Source organism: Myiozetetes cayanensis, unplaced genomic scaffold (genome assembly GCF_022539395.1).
Source record: "Myiozetetes cayanensis isolate MyiCay16 unplaced genomic scaffold, myiCay2020 scf9, whole genome shotgun sequence".
Lineage (NCBI taxonomy): Eukaryota > Metazoa > Chordata > Aves > Passeriformes > Tyrannidae > Myiozetetes > Myiozetetes cayanensis.
The window spans coordinates 1,648,533-1,669,197 of record NW_026088185.1 but is presented as its reverse complement, the minus strand read 5'-3'; the positions used below and the strand labels follow the sequence as shown (position 1 = coordinate 1,669,197).

The 20,665-nt window shown below is 40.9% G+C and overlaps 1 protein-coding gene across 1 annotated transcript in view; it reads right to left on the bottom strand.

The window, feature by feature from the left end:
• LOC126652754 (collagen alpha-2(V) chain-like) overlaps positions 1 to 14,850 on the bottom strand; it is a 68,492-nt gene extending 53,642 nt beyond the window's left edge. Inside the window, exon 1 of the mRNA XM_050339862.1 lies at positions 14,263 to 14,850. Coding sequence (XP_050195819.1) covers positions 14,263 to 14,365 — 103 coding nt within the window. The 5' untranslated portion in view covers positions 14,366 to 14,850. The remainder of the gene's footprint in view (positions 1 to 14,262) is intronic.
• Between the last annotated feature and the right edge of the window lie 5,815 nt (positions 14,851 to 20,665).

Sequence of the window (20,665 nt, the reverse complement as noted above, 5' to 3'; positions counted from 1 at the left end):
GATTATGAAGGACTTGAGGTCGACTCATTCATTACTGGCAAGCTCACTCTGAGAAGAACATGCTCTGAGGAGCCCAGTGATACAGGCAGAGAGGCAGAAGAGCCAACTGGTAAGGTACAAAGCCCATGACTGCTTGATTCAGAACAAAATTACTCCTCAAAGTACCTCAAGGGCAATAAATTCAACCCCAGATGCACGTCTGGTGATAAACAATGAAAGTACAGAATACTGTCCCTGTAAATCATCCCTCTGACAACAGAAGGATCTCCTGTCAAACAGGACAGCATACCAAAATGTGTAACAGTCTTTTGCAAGAAATCCTCCTAAAACTGGGCTATACAATTCAACATTTCTGATGTAACACAGGTGCCCAGAGCTCACCGTGAAACACCCTGATCCAGAAAGAGGTCACTGCGTGAATAAATCTGTAGGGAGAACATTCCCTACTGAGTGTTCCCTATCAGTATCCAAAAGGAATACTCAGGATCAGCAGGCAGATGGAAACAGATGTCTGCTCACTCTGTGCTTCCATTCTCCTACCTGTGAGCAGTACAACGTCCTTAAGGCGTGAAAAACTCAGGCATAACTCACTGGTCTGTAGGCTGGTTTGGAAGGGGGTGCCATTTTGCTATGATGGAGCAATCTTTTTCCAAAATAATTCAGAAATTAACACAATTTAAAGTCCAGCTAATATAGGAATATTAAAATATTATTACAGAGGCCATCAGCTCTCAAAGAACAAAAACCTTATTGCTGCCTTGGCATTTTAGTATCAAGCTGCAGAGCCCTGTACAGGAGAGCCTGTACTTGTGCCTCAGAGGGGCATTGCACAGGAGCTGGGCTGTGCTCACATTGCCTCCAAAAGTAGATTTACAAACTTACTCCCTTCGAATCAGGGATGTCCTAGCACCATCTCCCTTGATGTTTATCTGTTGTTAACATAGGCAACACCCTAAACTGAGTAAGAAACTCTCCTACAAAACAGGTGATTAATTACAGGTAAATGCTGGACTATTCATACGCTATAAAAAACAATAATTCAAACATTCAGTGACTCAGAGAGAACACTTCTCAATCACAAATGCAAAGTCACTTTGGACTAAAAATACTCGTAATATGTTTAAAGTTTTTTCTATCCTCTGTTCTGTTCTTTTTAATGTTCTTGTGCGGCCAGAGTAACAGATACACCAGCCTGTTCAAGGCATCAGCAATTTTTTCCTTCTTATTAGATAGGGAATATTCATGCCCAGACCAAACACTACAATTAGGGTACATACTGGTCATAGTTCTTTCTGCAGAAAGTTTCTCTGAATAAGCACCATCTGAAGCGCTGGTGCAACACACACCGTGAGCTTTAATCATTTATGACATAACAGAAATTCCACAGGCTATGAAAACGTGAATTTTTTGCAAGCATGTCAGACTCCTCGCCATAGAGCAGTGAGTGTATTCACACAGGTGCTGGAAAACTCATTATGCATTTATTTGGACTGAAAGGAAAACATTGCCCTTCAGGCACTTTGTGTGAAGAGAATTTAATTTCCAAACCCAGAGCTGTCTGGTTGCAGGCTCCTACATGTTTCCCACAGGATGGGAACCAAAAGAAATGAAAGAAAAAAAACAAACCAACAGCAAGAAAAGTAGCATAGGCTAGAGCAGGGGGTGGAAAAAGGTATTTTGAGGAAATACTTTGTGTTCTTTAGTAGTACATGTATTATTAGGGACAACAGATAGACCTGCAGTTTCTCCCAGCCTCAAATCTACTACTGGGCTACAGAAATACATAGCAGAGCCACACATGGAGTATGGCACGTGCCTGCACCACCCTCAGGAGCAGGGGCTGTGTTCAGTTCATTAAGACTTGAAAGAAAGCTTTTAGATGCCTGAAGATATTGTGCTGCATTGCACAGAAAATGTAATTGCTATGATTGCACAGCATGTATAATAACCTACAAATTACACAGCAGACGCTTTTTCTTTTTCATATCTGTGTTCCTGAAACATTGTCATTCTATTCCTAATCAAACTGAAGATATTAGCTAAGTTTTTCAGTGGGACAGAGGCTATTGTCAGCCAGAAGAACATGTCATTTCTTTTATTAAACTTGCCTTAACCAGAGTTGTCTGATACCATTTCTGTTGTTGTCTTCTCAGAGCAAGCCTAGCAGTCCTAGAAGCACTGCTTTAACAGGACACTCAAAGGGATAAGAGAAGCTTCTTCTGCACTAGCTCCGAAATCATTTGTCAAATCCTCATCTTCCTTATGCCAGATAATTCCCAGGGGAAGAAAAAAGAGAAAAAAAAGAAAAAACAAAGACAAATCCTCTCAAAAATCCAATAAAACCTACACCACTCCACCCATGGGAAAAAACCTCACCTTCTACCTACTGAGAATAGTCCTGGAAGAACCAGGCCTAAGGAAGACCTAGCCTCAAACTTCACAGTTTGTTGGATGTCAAAAGGGCTCGTAATAATTAGCTATTTGTCTTGTCTGCCTGACAAAATGTCCTAAAGCTTGCTCTGCCGTTTTAATAAACAGTTTTATGTCATAACAAAAGCAAAAGCAGGAGGATCAGAGTGCTGGTATTTACATTTCTTTTTGAATTGCATTCCATTATATAAACAAATGACTTGGAATTCTCTAAGTCTCCCAAACTCTAAGGAGGAATTTCAGTCTTTCAGCCTCCAGAAAGGAAGAGGTTTAAGACAAAAAAAAAAAAAAAGAGGTGAGGACATGCACACACACACAAGAATAAAATGAAGAGCTATTTAGCCATCTTATAAAGAAATAAAATTCACCTTGGGGTAAAAGAATAACTCTGATTTCTCTTTTTTTTTTTTTTTTTTTTGTTTCAGTGACCAAAAGTATAAGGTGGTAGTTCTGACAAACTGGAAACTGATTTTAGTAGAAGTGTATCCTTTTGCTAAACCAGCCCCAAATCTATGCTTTCAAAGTAAACAACTGAAAGTCAGAAGATGAACCACTCCATTCACCCTAACCAGATTCAGCTTTATATGATTATACTGGGAGATGAGAGGGATCCATTAAAACCACACCTTTTTTTCTTGTGTGAGGGTGGAAACAGAAGGACATACTGGAGATGAGGCTTTAAACATGAGCTCAGGACATCCTATACCTCTATTGTAATTCATTACAGGAGCTGCTGCCCAGTTATCTCCCAGCTCTCTCCAAGAGCCTTTGGTAATTACTTGATGAAGCTACACACTTCCAGGAGCTGTCTCAGCTAATTTGAGTATGGGTGGCTTCTGAGTCTGGGTAACAACACCATCCAACAGCTCATCTTTCCACTCCAGTGCGTTCTTCAGCCCATAGCCCAGCTTTATCTCAAAAGCAGTGCTGTGTTTTAGCTACATTTACAAACTCTTTCAGATGTTTAAACACTCAACTGATGGGATAAGTAGACTTAAAAAAAAAAAACAAAGGTAGCACAAGCAAAATGTGTTACTCCTTTTCTCGAGAGAACTCTGCTTGGCAGGTGGTACCAGTGATGTAACTTGGGCTTTGAAAGCATTGGATGGAGACATGGAGAGCAGCAGCAGGAGCTCTCTGTCTTCTGTGGCATTTTGAAATGGTGTGCATGTCAGGAATTGCTCAGTTGTGACTCCAGTCCCAGTAAGAGAAAGGCAGGGAACTGTTGCATCAGAAAGTTTCTTCTCATGGCACTGAGTCAACGCTCACTGACATTTACAGGACTTAGACTGAATCCTGTTAGAAAACAGGACCACAGGAGCACCTCCTTTCCAGGCAGAGTCACATTCCCTCCTGGTACCATCCCTCCAGCCAAGGGGTCCCAAAGCATTCTTCCAGGCAGAGCTATGGATCAGGTTGATACACACACCAAATGTCACTATCTAGAGCAGGCTGGTTTAATTCTGCCCCAATCTTAAGCCTCTACTGAACATTTTGTAGCTTCATAGAAAATTTACCAGGAGTTCATCTACCACGTTAAGCACAAGGATCATCTTTGGAATCCCAAAAGCCTTAACTTCCGTGTTCTTACGTATGGAGAAGACACAAGGACCTTTTTCGTGTCAGATTTGAGCACAAAGCAAACTCAAACCAAAGCCACTGAGATTCCCCTGGTTTCCTGTGAAACCAGAAACTGGGTTATGTTTGTGTGCTGATGTTTACTCATGACAGGGAGCAACCTTCTGTCAAAATCACATGAATTTGTGCAAAAATGTTGGTATAATCAATAAAAGGTTTTTAAGATAACTACTCTTATTACAAGTAACTTAACTATTGCATCATTTCTCCTCGTTAAATCTTACTTCAGACAAACAGATCCTGAAGTTTGTTGCCATCTTTTAAACAAAAAACCTGAAATAATTACAGTTTTCATTCATTAAGGGGCAAACAAAACTAGTCCCCTAGCTGCAAGAAATAAGACCATTCATGTACCTCAAGTTAGGTACTCTCCTGAATGGGAGATTTAAATAACTAAATATTTACTCCCTGTATTCATTACATTCAAACACAAACAAAGTAAACTGCCTATCTTGCACCGTGCCTCTAAAATAGACAAATTCCATACTGCAGCAGTTTCCCAGGAAACCAGGAAAAGCTCAAAGAAACAGAAAACAGCTGGAAAAAAAAAAGTGGAAAAAAAAAAAAAAAAGCCAACCCCAAGAACTAAGTGCTCCATAGCCTCAATTTTAAAACCATTACAAGGATATCACTAACAGAAATTAGAGCAGTGCCACACACATTGACTGGCCCTGGCACTCTTCATAAGGGCAAACATGCATAGCCTGAAGAGATCCGGATTTAACTCTTCTCTCCCCATTATCCCACCCAAAAAATCCCCCCCCCCAAAAAAAAAACTACAAGAAATAAATGATAACAAACCAAACCAAGCAGGGTGAGCATTTCGCTACAATGTGGTAAAAGCTGCAGAGGTTTGGTGAGTACACTACAAAGACAGACAGCCCCACAGAGGGGTGCTACTGAAACCTCAGAGCCAGCAGGTGATTCCCTACCAGAGATTTCTTTGCAGAGGAGCCAGATTGCACTTCTGAAACCAGTCAGCCCTTCAACGTGAAAATCCAAGCAATTCCAGAAGTGTATTATTAGCACAGTGGCTCAGTGTGAGTGTCACAGTAGTGCCCTGAGGCTTGGTTTGACATCAAGGATGCTTTGTGCTCAGCACCACAAAGATTCATAGGAAGGCCCTCCACTTCACAGTAATAACAGAAAATCAAAGTATGCCCAAGTTACTCAAGCTCAGCATCCAGCTTCAAATAAAACTCTCAATCGTTACGGCAAACATTTCCTCCAGGGGGAAAGAAAAAAAATAAAATAAAATAAAAATAAAAAGCAGGTAAAGGACAATTTCGTCTAACATCAGCCCTAATTTTTGAAGTAGGATTCCTGCACAGTGCCAGTCATCACTGGGGTAATTCCAAGATTCGGTGCTGTCACAGCAGCCACAGTGTCATGTTGGCTCTTCCTTCCCCCCATGGCTCCATTTTCCATGTTCTGCCTTGCTTGTCACCAGGCTCAGTGCCTCTTACATCAGGTTCTTCCCTTCCTTTTGTTGCTGCCAGTGCATGTTCCAGGACTTTCTGACTCTTGCCAAAGCAAGCACTTAAACATCTGGAAATCATCCCCCATTACTTTCACCAGGGAGATGCATTTGCTTTGCAATGTAGTTCCCATACGCTGGGAAGACACTTACATATATTTAGTGCATTTTATATGTAACATAATATATAGATATAAATATAGATATATATAAAATAACACACTCTCTAAATTACCCAACTTTAACATTTAACGTGCAATAATACACGACTTTCTTTTAAAAATTTACTGGTAGCTTTACAGACCCAAACACTTCTGACATGAGAGAGTTCTAAATTGCAGATATCTCCATTTAGAAGTGTGTTCTTTTTCTAGCCTGTGAAATTCGAAGTGGACGTTTTCCTAAGATTTAAAAACAAACAAACAAACAGCAACACACACAATAAAACCCCAACAAACTGGAGTCTTTTGTGCTATGATTCGAATGCTTAAGGCTATGAGTCTATTCTCTTATTGAGAGGAATTGCAGGAAACCTCCAGGAGCCTTGGAGGAGTGAGATGACCCAAGCTCCTCAATGGTTTCTTTCCTAACAAGAGTTTCATCACCACTGTGAGAAGGCCAAAAATAGGTCATACTTGATTTCAAACAATAATACATGTTTATCGATTATATTACTTGTCACCTATAATTATAGTCCATAATTTGGGTCCAACTGAATGTTCATAATTCAGGGCAATTGGATTTTTCTGAATAGCATGGGTGGCTTGAAGGTGGCTAAATCATCCTGACACCTCACAAACCTAATGCTATATCCTGGTCCAATGGAAGTTCCTCTTATTTCAATTATTTATCTCAACAGTGTGCCATGGGACGCTGCTATCCAACCACTGAACTCAAGTATTTGGAACACTTGAGGCACTGCAGTTGTGGGGAAAAGGAAAAAAACCAACACTTTATGGTAGACAGAAAATAAGACATAAATAATTATCCTAGAATAGCAATTACTATTGCAATACACCACATTTTTATTACATTAAAAGATTTTGTAGAAGCCTCTAAAGAAATTATTTGGGAAAAACTTAGTGTAAAGCAGGTTATCAAGGAAGGTCAGCTTCTGTTCTCTGCTTCTGCTTTAATTTTTATTTTATATACTTTTTTTTTGACCTACTGGGATATTTAACCTGTCAGGAGACATGAGACTTCATACTAAAAAGTGATTTAATACCAGTCAAGGTTGTCTGGGATTTCCTGGGAGAGAGAGAACTGCTTTTAACAACATGCTCAGAGTAACCTTGGAGGTTACCTGCAGTGATACAGCTGGCCAGGGACAGTTCTCTAACAAGGAACAGGTTTGGATAAATGGCAGAAATTCTCTCCTGTGAAGAGGTGAGGCCCTGGCACAGGTTGCCCAGAGAAACTGTGGATGCCCCATCTCTGGAAGTGTTCAAGGCCAGGTTGGAAAGGGATCTGAGCAACCCAGTCTAGTGGAAGGTGTCCCTGCCCATGGCAGGGAGGTTGGAACAGGATGATCTTTAATGTCACTTGCTATACAACCTAAATCACTCTGTGATCCTCTGATGATTCCTTTTATCTCCCTTAATCTCTTCCTGCTCTACGCTGTCATCATGCCAATACCCTTCATTTCAGCTTGCTGAAGATGCTGGCAAGAATTTAATGACCAAAGAATGTTTGGAGAAGATATTGTATGGACCTTCTCTGCCAGACATCTACTGCACAGCAGGGAGCAGGCCTCAGGGAGACAGTTTACTCTTGTGTTCTTATTCTAAATGAGTTCATGTCCAAAGTTCTGAATTCCTGCCAGCAGTATCAGAGTTGCTGTTTGTATTTCTATTCAGCCACGTTATCCGAAGAACAGGGGCACAAAGATTCAAATTAATTCTTCGGTCCTCCCGTGCCACCCCTACATAGTCCAAAGGTTATAAATGAAAACTGGTAAAGACACAAAACACCGTGGAAGCTTTTCAGTATAGAAACAACTCCATCACATACTGCTCTCCCAACTGTACTACTCACACAAAGCTGCAGAAAAATGCAAAATTCTCCAAAGCTCCAGTCAAGAGGCTGTTTCCAGTCAAGTTTCAGCTGGCAGCAGCGTGGCCAAGGAACAGCCTTAGAACAGCTCTCCAAAGACAAGACAAACTCTCTTCAGTAGCTGACACAAACAGGACCCCAAGGGTCTGCATGAATAGAAGTTCCATCTACAGAGAGCATCCCACCACTGGCCCTCTGACAATCATTCTTAGTCTCCGTGCTTATATAACACATGACCTTTCCTCAGCAAATGCGGGTGGGATAGCGGAATAATGGAATGGTTTCTCACTGCAAGAATAAAAGACGGCACAGCAGGCTACGAAAAATGTATGTTGCTTACCAAGAAGAGATAATTGTAAGCAACGGTTTGGATATTTTAATTGCCACGGCATGAAGGGCTTATCGGCATCCGAAGCTTCCTGCCTGTCGCTGTTTTCGTAATTATAAAGCAAATTATGAAATGAGAATTTTATGGGGAAAAAAAAAATTGTGTCGCTCTCTATAGACGGTGTTACTGTTTTATCCTTCCTGGTAGTTCAGCAGCAGCACTAACCCTTCAGATTTCTCTGAATTTAAGTTAGGAAAAGAGTCGAATCACCAGGAAAAAAGTGTAGAGAGGAGGTATTATTTATACACATATTATTTGACGCTGGTTACATAAAAGATATAAACAATACACAGTGCCATCCTTCTTGGGTACCCCTCTTCCTCAAAGTGTTACACGACTTATAAGCCATTTTTCTCCAGCTTGAAAGCACCCGGTTTCTTATTTTATACTATTTTAAGAAATGCATTTTTCTCATTAAGCTTGGAATTAACGCATGCAACATTGCAGTTCAAATTGTACCTGACCCCCTGCACGTGACAGTCTCAGCAGGGCATTCAAAGGGACGGTTGAACAAGGTGGGTCTGTTGCTGCCTGAGATTTCAGGCAGTGCAACAATCCTTCCTCGTGCTCTGCAAGTTCAAACTCCAAGAAGAATTCGTAAAATACTGAAATTCCAAGTTAATCTGATTAATTTATTCATTTTACACTAAGGGATACTTGGTTCTGCCCTGTGCATTAGATTAAGAATACAGAGGGTTGGTCTATAGAATAAGTCCAAGTGCAAACCCGGTCTCTCTTCCTTGACCCAACTGAGAATCCCCTGAATTAGCACTTTGATTTATTCTTTCTAAGAAGTATTTTGAGAAAGTTATGTCATCAGGACTTTGCACACAAAAATGTGCAGGGTCACAGTGACAAACATGAGGGAAACAATAAGTGTACATATAAGGATTGATCACATGCCTCCAGCTGGAATTTCGACTATTTTTCATTATTACTTTGTTATTTTTTTGGCACAGAGTTCGTTGCCTTTCTCTGTATATGGAAAAATAGTTGTACACAGGCCATGAACATCTGCTCATTTTTTTTAAAGGATCATAGTGTTGCACAAAGATTTGCCCCCAGAGTTTCTGCTTTCCTGCACATACCACAAAAATCCCTGTGTTTCTTTTCTCACAAAGCACCAAAAACCAATTTATGTGGCGAGTCCATCAGTTCTAATTCTAACCACAGAAAAATCCCAACTTAGTTTACCCTTACAGTAAATACAACCCCAACACCAGGAGTTGTTCCTAAGCAGGGTTTCCTAGGTACATTTATAATCACCAAGGGGGTTGGTGGACATCTATTTCTTTCTGAAAACTTCTACAGAGTTAGCAAGTGGAAAAAGACTTATTTTAAACTAACTCACATTTAACTATTGTTAAACCCATCCTGCATGTTTTACATGAACAAATCAAGCTGATAGAACGTTATCATACTGAAACAAATTGGGAGGATGGAAGGACTTCACCGAGAAATGAAGACTGAGCAGGTCAAAATGTGAATAAGAGCATGAAATGACCATTTGGTTTCCAGGGCAACAATCTATATTTGTAAACATTGCACAGAAAAAAATGCCTGCACTAACAAACACAGCATGCAATTATTCTTCAGTCAAAAGGTATTTTCAAAAAAAAACTGCAAGTTAATGTGGATAGCTTAACATGACCCTCAGTTTTATGTATTCCAGAATTTTGATGAGAGGCTTGATCAGTCTGAGTAGAAGGAATCCTCCTGAGAACTCTTCTTGTGGAAATTTCTGTGTAGAGTCTCCTTCCCACACTTTTACAGTCAGGAAAGCCAAATGTTCAAAAGCCAAAGAGTTAGTCCCCAAAGGATTATGACTTTTTTTAAATAGATATCGAATTCCCATTTTCTGCTTGTTTAGAGCTATAATAATTTCTGGGTTTGAGTTATTGGCTGTGATTAGGCCTTGAAACACAGATACCTACATCCAGGCACACAGAGGTGTACCCTTTCTCACTAAGAAAGTAGAAGTACAGATATAAGAAAGTGATCTGGGGATCTGGAATTTTTTTTTGGGGGGAAAAAAAAAAAGAATCAAGTACAGAAGAACTGGGGCACGGGTTTATGAAAGGCAAGTCGTGCTTGACCAACCTGGTCTCCTTTTATGACAAGGTGACCCACTTAATGGATGAGGGAAAAGGCTGGGGATGTTGTCTCCCTGGAACTTAGTAAATCCTTGGATGCTGTTTCCCACAGCACTCTCCTGGGCAAACTGGCTGCTCGTGCCTCGGGTGGGTGCTCTGTCCACTGGGTAAAAAAAACTCTCTGAATGGGCAGGCCCAGAGAGAGGTGAGGAATGGAGTTACATCCAGTTCACAGACAGTCACTAGTGGTGTTCCCAAGGCTCAGAGCTGGGCCCAGTCCTGTGTAGCATCTTCATCAACGGTCTGGACAAAGGGATTGCAGCAACTTCCCAGACAAGAGCGGGATCATCGATCTGCGGAAGCAGCACCGCATGAACAACTGGACTCGATGATCTTGAGGGTCCTTTTCCAACCTAAACTATTCCATAATTCTAAGAATCATCAGATCTTCACTAAGATTGTGAGAAGTGGCAAAACAGGCGGGTTTTTTTTTTTCCCCTTTCACACAGAATGATAGACTATCATCCATGCAGAACACCTTTCACACATACCATTCCTTTTACAAGCTGTGAGGACTCTCTACACAGATGAAAGACCCATAAAAGCTAAAGAATCATCTGCCATGAATGCTCAATCATCCTCTTACTTTCTCACAGCTACAGAGGACTTTCCACCTGCCATCATATTCCAAACACTTGCCCCACTATGGAAACTGTGACACGTAGCAACATCTTTTCTCCACCAAGATAATGTCTCCAATGTCATGAGGGGATAATGGACACATTTAACAGCCCCCATTAAACCAGCTGAGCTCTTTCTGTCTCCATTGAAGTCAGTCCATTCTCCTCTCTCCTTTGCATGGTTTCCAGACAAAATGAAAGACCTTGAGAATTCAAAGGCAGCAATGAGGATCATTAATTCAAACGCAACAGCGACCATTCTTTGTTTTTGTTTGCTCATGCTGTCAAACAAGGCAAATTAGATACTTTTAAATCAATACCAGGGCTCACACTGATCTCAGCTGAAGCAGGGGTTGACACCACCAGAGGAGCACAGGGAAAGATAATTCACCACAAAATTCACACAAGGTTTTGTTGCAGAAACTGACGAGAACCTAAAGGCAAGTCTAGGATTGCAGTAAGAAATATGGGAGATGGGGGCAATAAACAATCACTGCCTGTGCCCATGTGGAATTTGAGGACAATTCTTCTTGAACAAGGTCATTCCCATAATTTTGGATCTGATTCAAGTTCACTGATTTTCCACCCAAGGTGTGGTTTTAATTTTGGGGGGTTTTTTTAATTCTTTTGAAAAAAGACATCACATTTGTACTCCCAACTGGATGGGAAAGGATCCCAGAAGAATGCATTGCTTCTGCTAGTAGTTTTGTCTATCCTGAGCCCTAAGGAAAAAGGAGGGATTGAACACTGTGTGGCAATCCCAACACCCAAGGTTCAGGGCTTCCAAATATTCAGGGTTTAAATGGCACATAATTTCAGCCATCTCCTGGGCAATTTTTTGACCCCACTGCATTTCTGAACTAAACTAGGTCTCTACACAGAATTTAAAACCAGGATCTTTCAGTCCTTCTGGGATTTCGCAGTGCTGACTGTATTTATAAATAACTTTTAAATAGGCACATTTAAACAGTCAGTCTCAAAATGTCCAATTTTGCTGTACTAGGCTTGGAAGCGTCTGTTTTTCACATTTTACATTTCACATTTTAAGTGCATGCATGCACCATGTAGCACTGTCAGCCAAGAGTTCTTGAGCAAAACAGATATCTGCAATGGTTCCAAGAGAAAAAAAATTAATATAGAAACATTACTTAAAAGCACAACAGTTGTAAGTGCCAAAAAAAAAAAAAATACTGTTAAGCAATATGCTTGGTTTGAAGAAGTATTACAGTTATTTTGTTAATTTTTTAGGCCACTTTACCTGTTTTATTATATTCAACTCATCTGTCCATGTCACTCCCCTGTATCATGATAAATTCTATAACATAGTCCCACAAAAACTATTTCTTTCTTCCACCATGGTTGAGGTTGACAGCCAGCACTTAATCCTTCTCATTTTTTCCAGAATTGACATGAAAAATGACTGGTAAAACACTGGTTTACATACTTTCTGAAAGTCAGATTTATTTTTTTTCCTAATCTAAGCTTCCTGAAGTGCCTTTCTTGCTTCCCCAGGCACCTCCAGTATTTGTTTCCCCTATTTTATCTGTACTCAAGTGACACATTCTACTAGATGAATGGGGAGAAGTGAAGCCACTGTACAGACAAAAATCACCTGCAGTACAATACAGTGTTGACTGATGTTAGACCTCTGCACAAGCACTAAGCCAAAGACAAACTAAGGGTAAAAACCTGCCCACTTTTCATCATTTGTAGGCTTCAGTCAGGGACTAAATAAAAGCTGAAATCCCTTGCTTATGCAATTAAACCAGACCAACATGTAGGATGTGCCCCACTATCCCTCACCTCACACTCAAATAGCTTTGGGTTTGGGTTTTTTTAATATAATGAATATTGGAAAAGGCTCTTCCTCAGACGTGTGGCAGACAAAAGCTATTACATTCTCAAACAGGAAGATGAATAAGTGAAGTAAGTGAAAACAGATGTCACTGATTTATTAATTTGTTCTCTGACTTTACCACGTACCTCTCCTTTTCCTCAGCCTTCAGCGTATGGGAAGTACATCCCAGAATGTGTTGCTACATTATTGGCTCATCCCATAACTTCCATAATAGCAACAAAGAAGTAAATGACATGTAATAAGCCCACAGAATTCTCACATAAATTTTGCCTTTTTTTTTTTTTTTTTTTAAACTGGCAAAAAAGGTTTCATTTTCACTGAATTGATACCAAAAGCGAAGTCGATGTTTTCACGAGTGTTTTCTTTGGTATGACATGTAACTGAAAAAAAAAATGCATAATGTATGCCTCCCTTTATGGCAAGTATATGAATTACACTCCAAGTTTATTAGAAGTGCCCCCTCTACGGGACTTCTCACACAGCTGTGCATGGGCAGGACAGGCTCATTTTGCTCTGCAGAACAAAAGTTTCAGAATTATTGCACTGGTTTATTCATCAGGCTCTGACTCCTCCTCGCTTATGCAATCCAGCGCATTACCAGACCAAGCTCAGTTACAGGAAAAATCACTCTTGAAAATACACGATACAGCAACTGCAGACTGTGTTTGCAGGGTACATCCTACAGCGCGCTCGAATGCCCTTACAAAGTGCCTTTGTTGGGCATAACGTGGAAAAGAAGCCCGTGACACACACGAGAAGGCTCAGAAGTGCGTTGGGTACAAGAGCTCCAGACTGTCCCAAAGCCAGTCTGCTCACATTTCAGGAAATCAACGCGCGGCACGGCATCCATCCCGAGCGATGAAAGAGGACAGTCACTGTTCCTTCTTCCGACCATCAGCTCTCTCTCACACACACAGGCATTGAAATGGCATCAAATACAGACGGATACAAAGCGGCCTGAGACAGCTCAGGTTGCAGGGGGTCAGGTTCGCCCCTTGCCAGCCCCGCTGCCCCCACGGAGCTCGGCACAACCCCTTCTGCCCCTCGACGCCATCCCCGGGGGGATCGGGCAGCCCTTCCAGCCACAGTCGAGGGGAAACGAGTCGGAGAAGGAAAGAAAGGAGGAGGAAAAGAAAAGGATGGGAGGGGTGGGGGGGAAGGCAGAAGGAGCGTGTGCGAGAAAAGAAAGGGGAATCCGCGGTTACTGCGTTTCTCTAAAACAAAGAATGTGAGAAAGCAGATGTAGTTCAGCGCAAAAAAGACTCCGCCCTTGCGAGTGTTTACTCTCCCGGCTCGCTTGCCCAGCTGCTCTCCAGCCCCGTCCCGAGCCCGTCCTTTTGTTGGGAACTTCCCAGCGGCCGCAGCCCCGCCGGGATGGGGGGGCTCAGCTTGGCCTCTGACCGCCCCTCCCGCTCCGCGCCCGCAGCGAGAGCCCCAAAACCCGGCTCTAAAAGCCTCCCTCGGTCTTCTGGTGAGAACCCCAACGCACAAACCCCTTCTCGGTATGTAAAAGGCAAGAGTCTTGTTACTCTTGTGCTCCGGAGGTTTTCGATTCCGCTTACCAGCCAAATCACGCAAATAAGCACACTGCATGCAAAGAGCGGGGGATTAGGATAACTTTCTTAGAGGGAGGGAGAGAAACTCACCACCGTCATACTCGTCCTCTTCTTGCGCTTTTATGGTTATAAATCGGCCTAATAGAGCAGCAAGGATGAAAAAAGTCCTCGTTTGTACCCAGATTGCCATCATGCCTGGATATTAGGCATGTATCCTCCCTGGGCAGCAAAAAAAGTGCAGAGTCGTAGGGTTATTTTAGCACCATGAAGCCAGCTGGGGAGTCTTTCTGCCTCTCCGCATCAGTTCCAGCACAAAGTCTGCGAGCCCTTTCTTCAGCACCAGCTCCAGCGCAGTCTGCAAACACTCCTTTCAGGGGATGCAGCTTTAAATAGGAGGAATGCTGCCTCCACTTCTCTTCCTGCCCCTTTTCAGCCCGTTCAGGCTCCTAATCATCCACTCCCTGCCAAGCAACAGTCTGATTGATGGTAAATAACCGAATCAGGGCTGGCTTCACTCTTCCTTGAACTTTTCTCTGTACGAGTCCACTCGCAGGATATTTTCCTGCTGCTGTGCAGGGCATGTGCTGCGTCGGGACCAGTTATTAGGGAAGCACAGTTCCGTAAGAAGCTGTCAGGAAGAGAAAGCTCTGCTTTTAACACACCCAGCCCACGCTTCCTGGGAATGGAGGGTATAGCCCCATTTGGAGACGATTCCCTTATTAGGAACTTGATCCCTGCCAGCTCGCCAGAGGAGGATTTCCTCCTCTCCCCTGATAACTGCCCCTGCCTCGCTGTAGCTGTGTTATCAAACGTGACTCCAGTCCCTTGAGAGGGACCACAGAGCTACTAACACAGCTCGTTTCAGGAACGTGTGAGTAACTGCCTTTCACCCAAAGGGAAATAACCATTCTCAAATGAATTGTTTCGCTGAATAATCATTCCTCAAATGATTAGCGTGCTCTGCATTTACTGTCCTACCAGCTGGGAAGATTGTTGGAAATCTCTCGAAGATGCTCTACGCTTCTAACACCAGAATGACCACCCAAAAATATCCTTTTACCTGCTTTTCTCCAAGATTCTCTGCCGCTGTTCCCTGACAACTGGAAACCTACCTAAGCCCCAGCCCTTAACAATGTGCCTTAATTAGCATTCTATCGTGAGCACTAAAGCCAATCTCTTTTGAGGATCACTTGCAGCCCGGAGTAGGATGCTAATTGTTTTTCTTCCCATAGTGTTTATGGTCTGCTGAAAGGAAGCTCAGTCACTAATCCCCTCATTTCCTAAGAGGGGGGTCACCTATACCTGCTACAGGGAAAGGCAGACTTCATCGGTTGGGAGGTTTTCTGTGTTCAGCCACTTCAACTCGAGAACAGTCATATTTCAAGTAAACACTTCACCAGGATTCGTGCAAACCTGAAAATCTGACTATCACAGCGTGATTTAGCACTTCCCAGAGATGCAGAATCCTAAAACCTGTGCAAGCCACTGCAATTTTTATTTGGAAAAGCAATGATAGGCATTGGTAAGTGTCAGCTGAGAAACTCAGAGCTGGAAAAACAAAAGATAACACTCGTTATCTTCTATTTGTTATAACGCCTGCCCTGTCACAGGTGAAATTTTGTTTTGACAGGTTCATGAGGACTTGCACAGGTTTGCTAGTCTCAAAAATCATGTTATTTCAGTGTCCTACTTTAGCAGAACCCCAGGAAATCTTCCCTGAAAAGCTGATGTTATGTGATGCTTGCTAGGAACAACAGGTGCTCTAGATAATATACCTAATTTAGAACCAGATGTGACCTTTACCATTTGCTCTGTTCCATCCACACATCAGCTATGACAGAGCAGCAAACATTGCTAAATTATCCCATGAAATCACACAATGCAAAATCATTACATATATATATATATATATAGAGAAGGAAATAACAGATTTTAAAAACCCCCACTAATCAGGGTTTCACTCAGTTGCAGGTAACCTGTCACACAGTAGTGAGTACAAAAATAGTAATAATTTAAGAGGAGAAAGACAGAATATGAACACTGTTTTGAAAAGTATCCTGTGCTTGTTCATGAAAAACCATTATGACAGACAAGTAGGTGTTTGTGAACTATATGCTACTAATGGGAGACAATTTATGTGAATTTTCTTATAATAAACCAGTGAATTGCTCAGAGAACCCACAGCTAAAAGTCCTCAAAGCAGCCTGGGGAAAGCTACAACAAAATACCTCCTACCGGGTAACAAGTGACGAGGACAAGAGGAAACGGCCTCAAGTTGTGCAGTGAAAGTTTAGATTAGATATTAGGAGACAATTTTTCACATAAAAGGACATGGCATAGTGGTGAACACGGTTGTGGTGCAGGGTTGATCATTGGACTTGGGTCTTAAAGGTCTTTTCCAGCCTTAACAACTGTGTGATTCCACAAACTGGGATTCTACCCCAGAATCAGAGAAATGGCCACAAACTCGTAAAACTCACCTTTACAGTCGCTGTGTCCTCAAAATGGGATGACAAGTGCTCACACTTATGTCCCCAAATCTCCAGTCTGCAGCAGGTTGGTAAATTCTTAAGAGTATTCATAGCAAGAATGAGCCCTACAATTGTTACCTCCTGTAGCCTCTGAGACAAACCCCAGAACAAGAACAGGATAGAATTATGATGACATACTTTCCCCATGCAGCACATTATGAAAAAAATCAGGAGGACCCCTTTGACCATTTTCAATAAATTTTTTTTTTCTGAGGGCTTCGATTTTTCAAAGATAACCTTCTACTATTTCACTCCTTTGTAGAGATTCCTACAGCAATGCCTAAAAGCTGCCCTTCAAATCTATTTCTGCTTTGGTCTCACCAACAAATCATGTCACATAAATGAAACAGATGAACAACAGAATAGAAAAGGATGCAAATTGAATCCATCCCCTTATGCCTCCTTATAAATACTTCCTTTTAACCGTGGATCTCCACTTAAAGAGGTTTTCAGTTTTATTACAAGCATCATAAGGAGTCATATCATTTTTCATTTAAACAAATTCACTTCCAGGTCTAAGCTATTTGATAGTATCCCACTGGATATGAGTGAGAGAAATCCTTCGATTATCACCACTGTAAAAAGAGTCAGACCCAGCAATTAAGAGTGGGCAGATAAATAATTCCAAGTATGCTCATTGTCACTTCCCCCCTCCTCCTCTCACAAGGGGAGAAGCCAGCATTGCATAGAATAACACTGTATATTTATGCAGCAACTTCTCTCCAATGGTTTTTCACTTTTTCCATAGACTTTAGGATTCCGTAAGAACAAAGGAATTTGGAATATTGCAAACTAGCCCAAGATTGTGGATTCAGTAATAAATCCTCTCTGGAGCTCATTTTAATTCTGTGTCAATGAAAACTTCCACAAGATGAAAATTCCCTGGGAGGGGAATCCTGGGCCCTGACTCCTGGAGCAGGTTGTGTTCCAATCCACCCTCAATCTACTCATTGTTATACACCAAGCTCAAAGAACGTGACAACCCCAAATTTAGTAGACAGTCTAGTCTGAATCTACATTCTTTTAGTTTAAAGCCATTACCTCTCATCCAATCAATCCCTTCTGAAATGCCCATCCCTATCTTTCTTACAGGCCCCCTTTAGGCACTGGCAGGATCCTATATAAATATACATATAAATATATATATATATAATGCTTCACATTAGAGTAACCCTCAAGTTTGCAGAATCTCTGTATAAAGTGAAGGGGAACGACAAAGCAATAGCAAAATCCTCACACAAAAGCAGTGTGTGCTCCTTTAGGATCTGCTCTAAAAAGTCTTCATGAAATGACAGCTGTCCCCAAGGCCAGGACACTCTTAGAAATATCAAGACACAGTACTCTGAAAAAAAAAAATAAAATGAAGACTCCCTAATATCCAGTCTATTGACATCCACTCCTATTTTCAGCCAATAAGTCAGTACTGTGTGTTATCTGACCTAAAGACCACATGTGAAATTCAAAATTACTCAAAAGTCACAGAGCACTGTGAGTGATAGATGAAGCTAGGGAATACTACCAGGCGACTGTGAGGACACAGAAATATATTAAAATATAATTTACACCCTTAAACCTTTCAATATCTCCAAGTCAGGCCAGAAAAACCTGAATAATTAGCAACTTCGGATGCTTCAGAGCACGCATATATATGAGCAATTAAAATCCAATATCCATGAGAGTCTCTCCAACAGAGTTCAAGGGCTTTTCACACTGTTACATACAGTGTGGCAGTGCTCCTGTTTTAAACTAAATTGTACCAAACTGACAAAAAAAAAAAGGCCTTCATAAAAATGAGCAAACTCTCTGCTACAAATCAGATCCTGGACCAGCCTTTCAGAGCAATATGAAATCAGTGGATTCATGGAAACTGGACATAAGTTCTCACTGAATTTCAAAAGGTGTCTCTTCAAAAACAAGCCAGACTTTCAAAAGCAACACAGTTTCACCAAAGTGAGCTTAAGTCAGTGGGAGAGGTGCTATCAAGTTTTATGTAGGCAGTTAAATCCGTGGTAAGTGCTGTTTGAAACTTCCACCTTGTACAAGCTCCTCGATCACCCACTTAGCTTAAATAAAAAATAAAATAAAATAATAAAAAAAAAACCAGGCAGCAAACTGACATACCACATATTTAACCCCCAAAAATACAGTCCACATAAAATGCTTACTGTTCTTCATTTGAATTAACCATTAAAATGAACACAACTGAGAGGAAAACATTTCCTTTGAAGTGTGTTCACTTTGCACTTTTAAAACCCTTACTGCAAAAGGAATCCATTTTCTTTTTTTATGCAGATTGTTTTGTCATAGTAAAAGGACAGAAAATTCTCTTATTTAAAATAAGAAAATGTAATAGGAAACTACAAAAAAGGGCAAGAATAAAACCAGTAGAATATCATACTACTTTTAAATCAGTTTTTTAAATGGCCTAGATTCTAAACTGCACAACTTCAAAATCCTAATGTTCCTGCAGAGAAATCCACAAAAAAACCCCACAACAAACAACTAATGACAGCTAGAGATTTAAACAATGCTACAGCATTAATGTGTTGCCCATTTGCAGGAGACTTTTGCCATCAACTTTTGGATAGGAAGGTTTAACAAATGAATATAAAAGTCCCTATAGAGGAAATATATATTTTTTTTTGTTGCATTCAAATTTTGTAATGCTGTTTCAGTTTATTTTGATTTGGGGAAGTAAGATGATACTTTGCTTTTAAACTCCTAGAGTGAACTCTTTGGTTATGTAAGTCACTGTAAATGTGCTTTTTCTATGAGCAATTGCAAACCCAATAAGCTCAGTAAGGTTATTGGCACTGGCAGCCTTTCCTTCAGAATGCCTCAATTAAATTAGACTCAACATTAGTCTAAGCAAAAAAAATCAAGGAATTAATTAGGGAAATAATTAGGGAAAGTCTTGCATGAAGTCCTCTGTAAATTATACTTATTCTTTACCTAGAACAGGAAAAACCAGCATCATTATTTCATTGTTTATTGCAAATTCATTGTCAGTCTGTTTTTTGTCTGCCTAAGAACTTAAACTGATTAAGTGAAAACATAAAAGGTTCACAGCAAGCCACCCACTTAAATGGCCAGGGCAAATGCTAATCTGTAATTCAAATAGGCCCCAACTGATGATAGGTCTACACTTTTTTTTTTCCCCACCCTAATATTTAATTAATTTACCTTAGAACCCCAAGATAGTTTCTTTGTACCTTTTCATTGACTGAAAGGTCCATGTAAAAGTAGAGTTGAAGTCCTATCCAACAAGGACATTCATATCTCCATTTTTCTGACCCGGGGAATCAGTGAAATCAACGGGGTTGTAAACAGGGGATTTGACTGAGAGTTCATTTTGAACCTTCTTGTCTTTTAGGAATTGGCTTGTTATAAGCTGTGTTGAGGCTCAGGGTTGCTTCATCAACACAACAAAACTTTATCCACGGTTTTCAAAGAATATTATACTCATTTCATTGTCATCCCTTTATTTAAAAATCTGGGTCTAATAATAAGTAGATTTAGTTCATCTTATTGTCACTGATTCCAGATCACTGAACTGTGCTTCAATATGCTCAGTGCAGCCCCAGGCACAAAATTAGCCTTTTTTATAACTTGCCATAATGTCCTAGTATAGCATATCATGCTTTTAAGAAACAAACTACTGTGTCTGTCATTTAAATTGTGTTAACGAAGGATACTACCAAAATCTTATTTGTTGATTTTTTTCCATGGTTGCTGAAATGTTGTATCTCTCGCTGTTTATTTAAACAGAGGTAAAATCAGACTGCATAACATTTGGCCAAAGCATGGTAAACACCCCAGCTAATTGCTTTTCCTATCACTACACTTTCATTTTTAAAGCAGTGAGTTAATTTTGGGGAATGTCCAAAGCTGACAGAATATCCAAAGCTGACAGAGCTGTTACCTTGAGACAGGCTTGGGGAATAAAGCATTTAAGTCTGTAA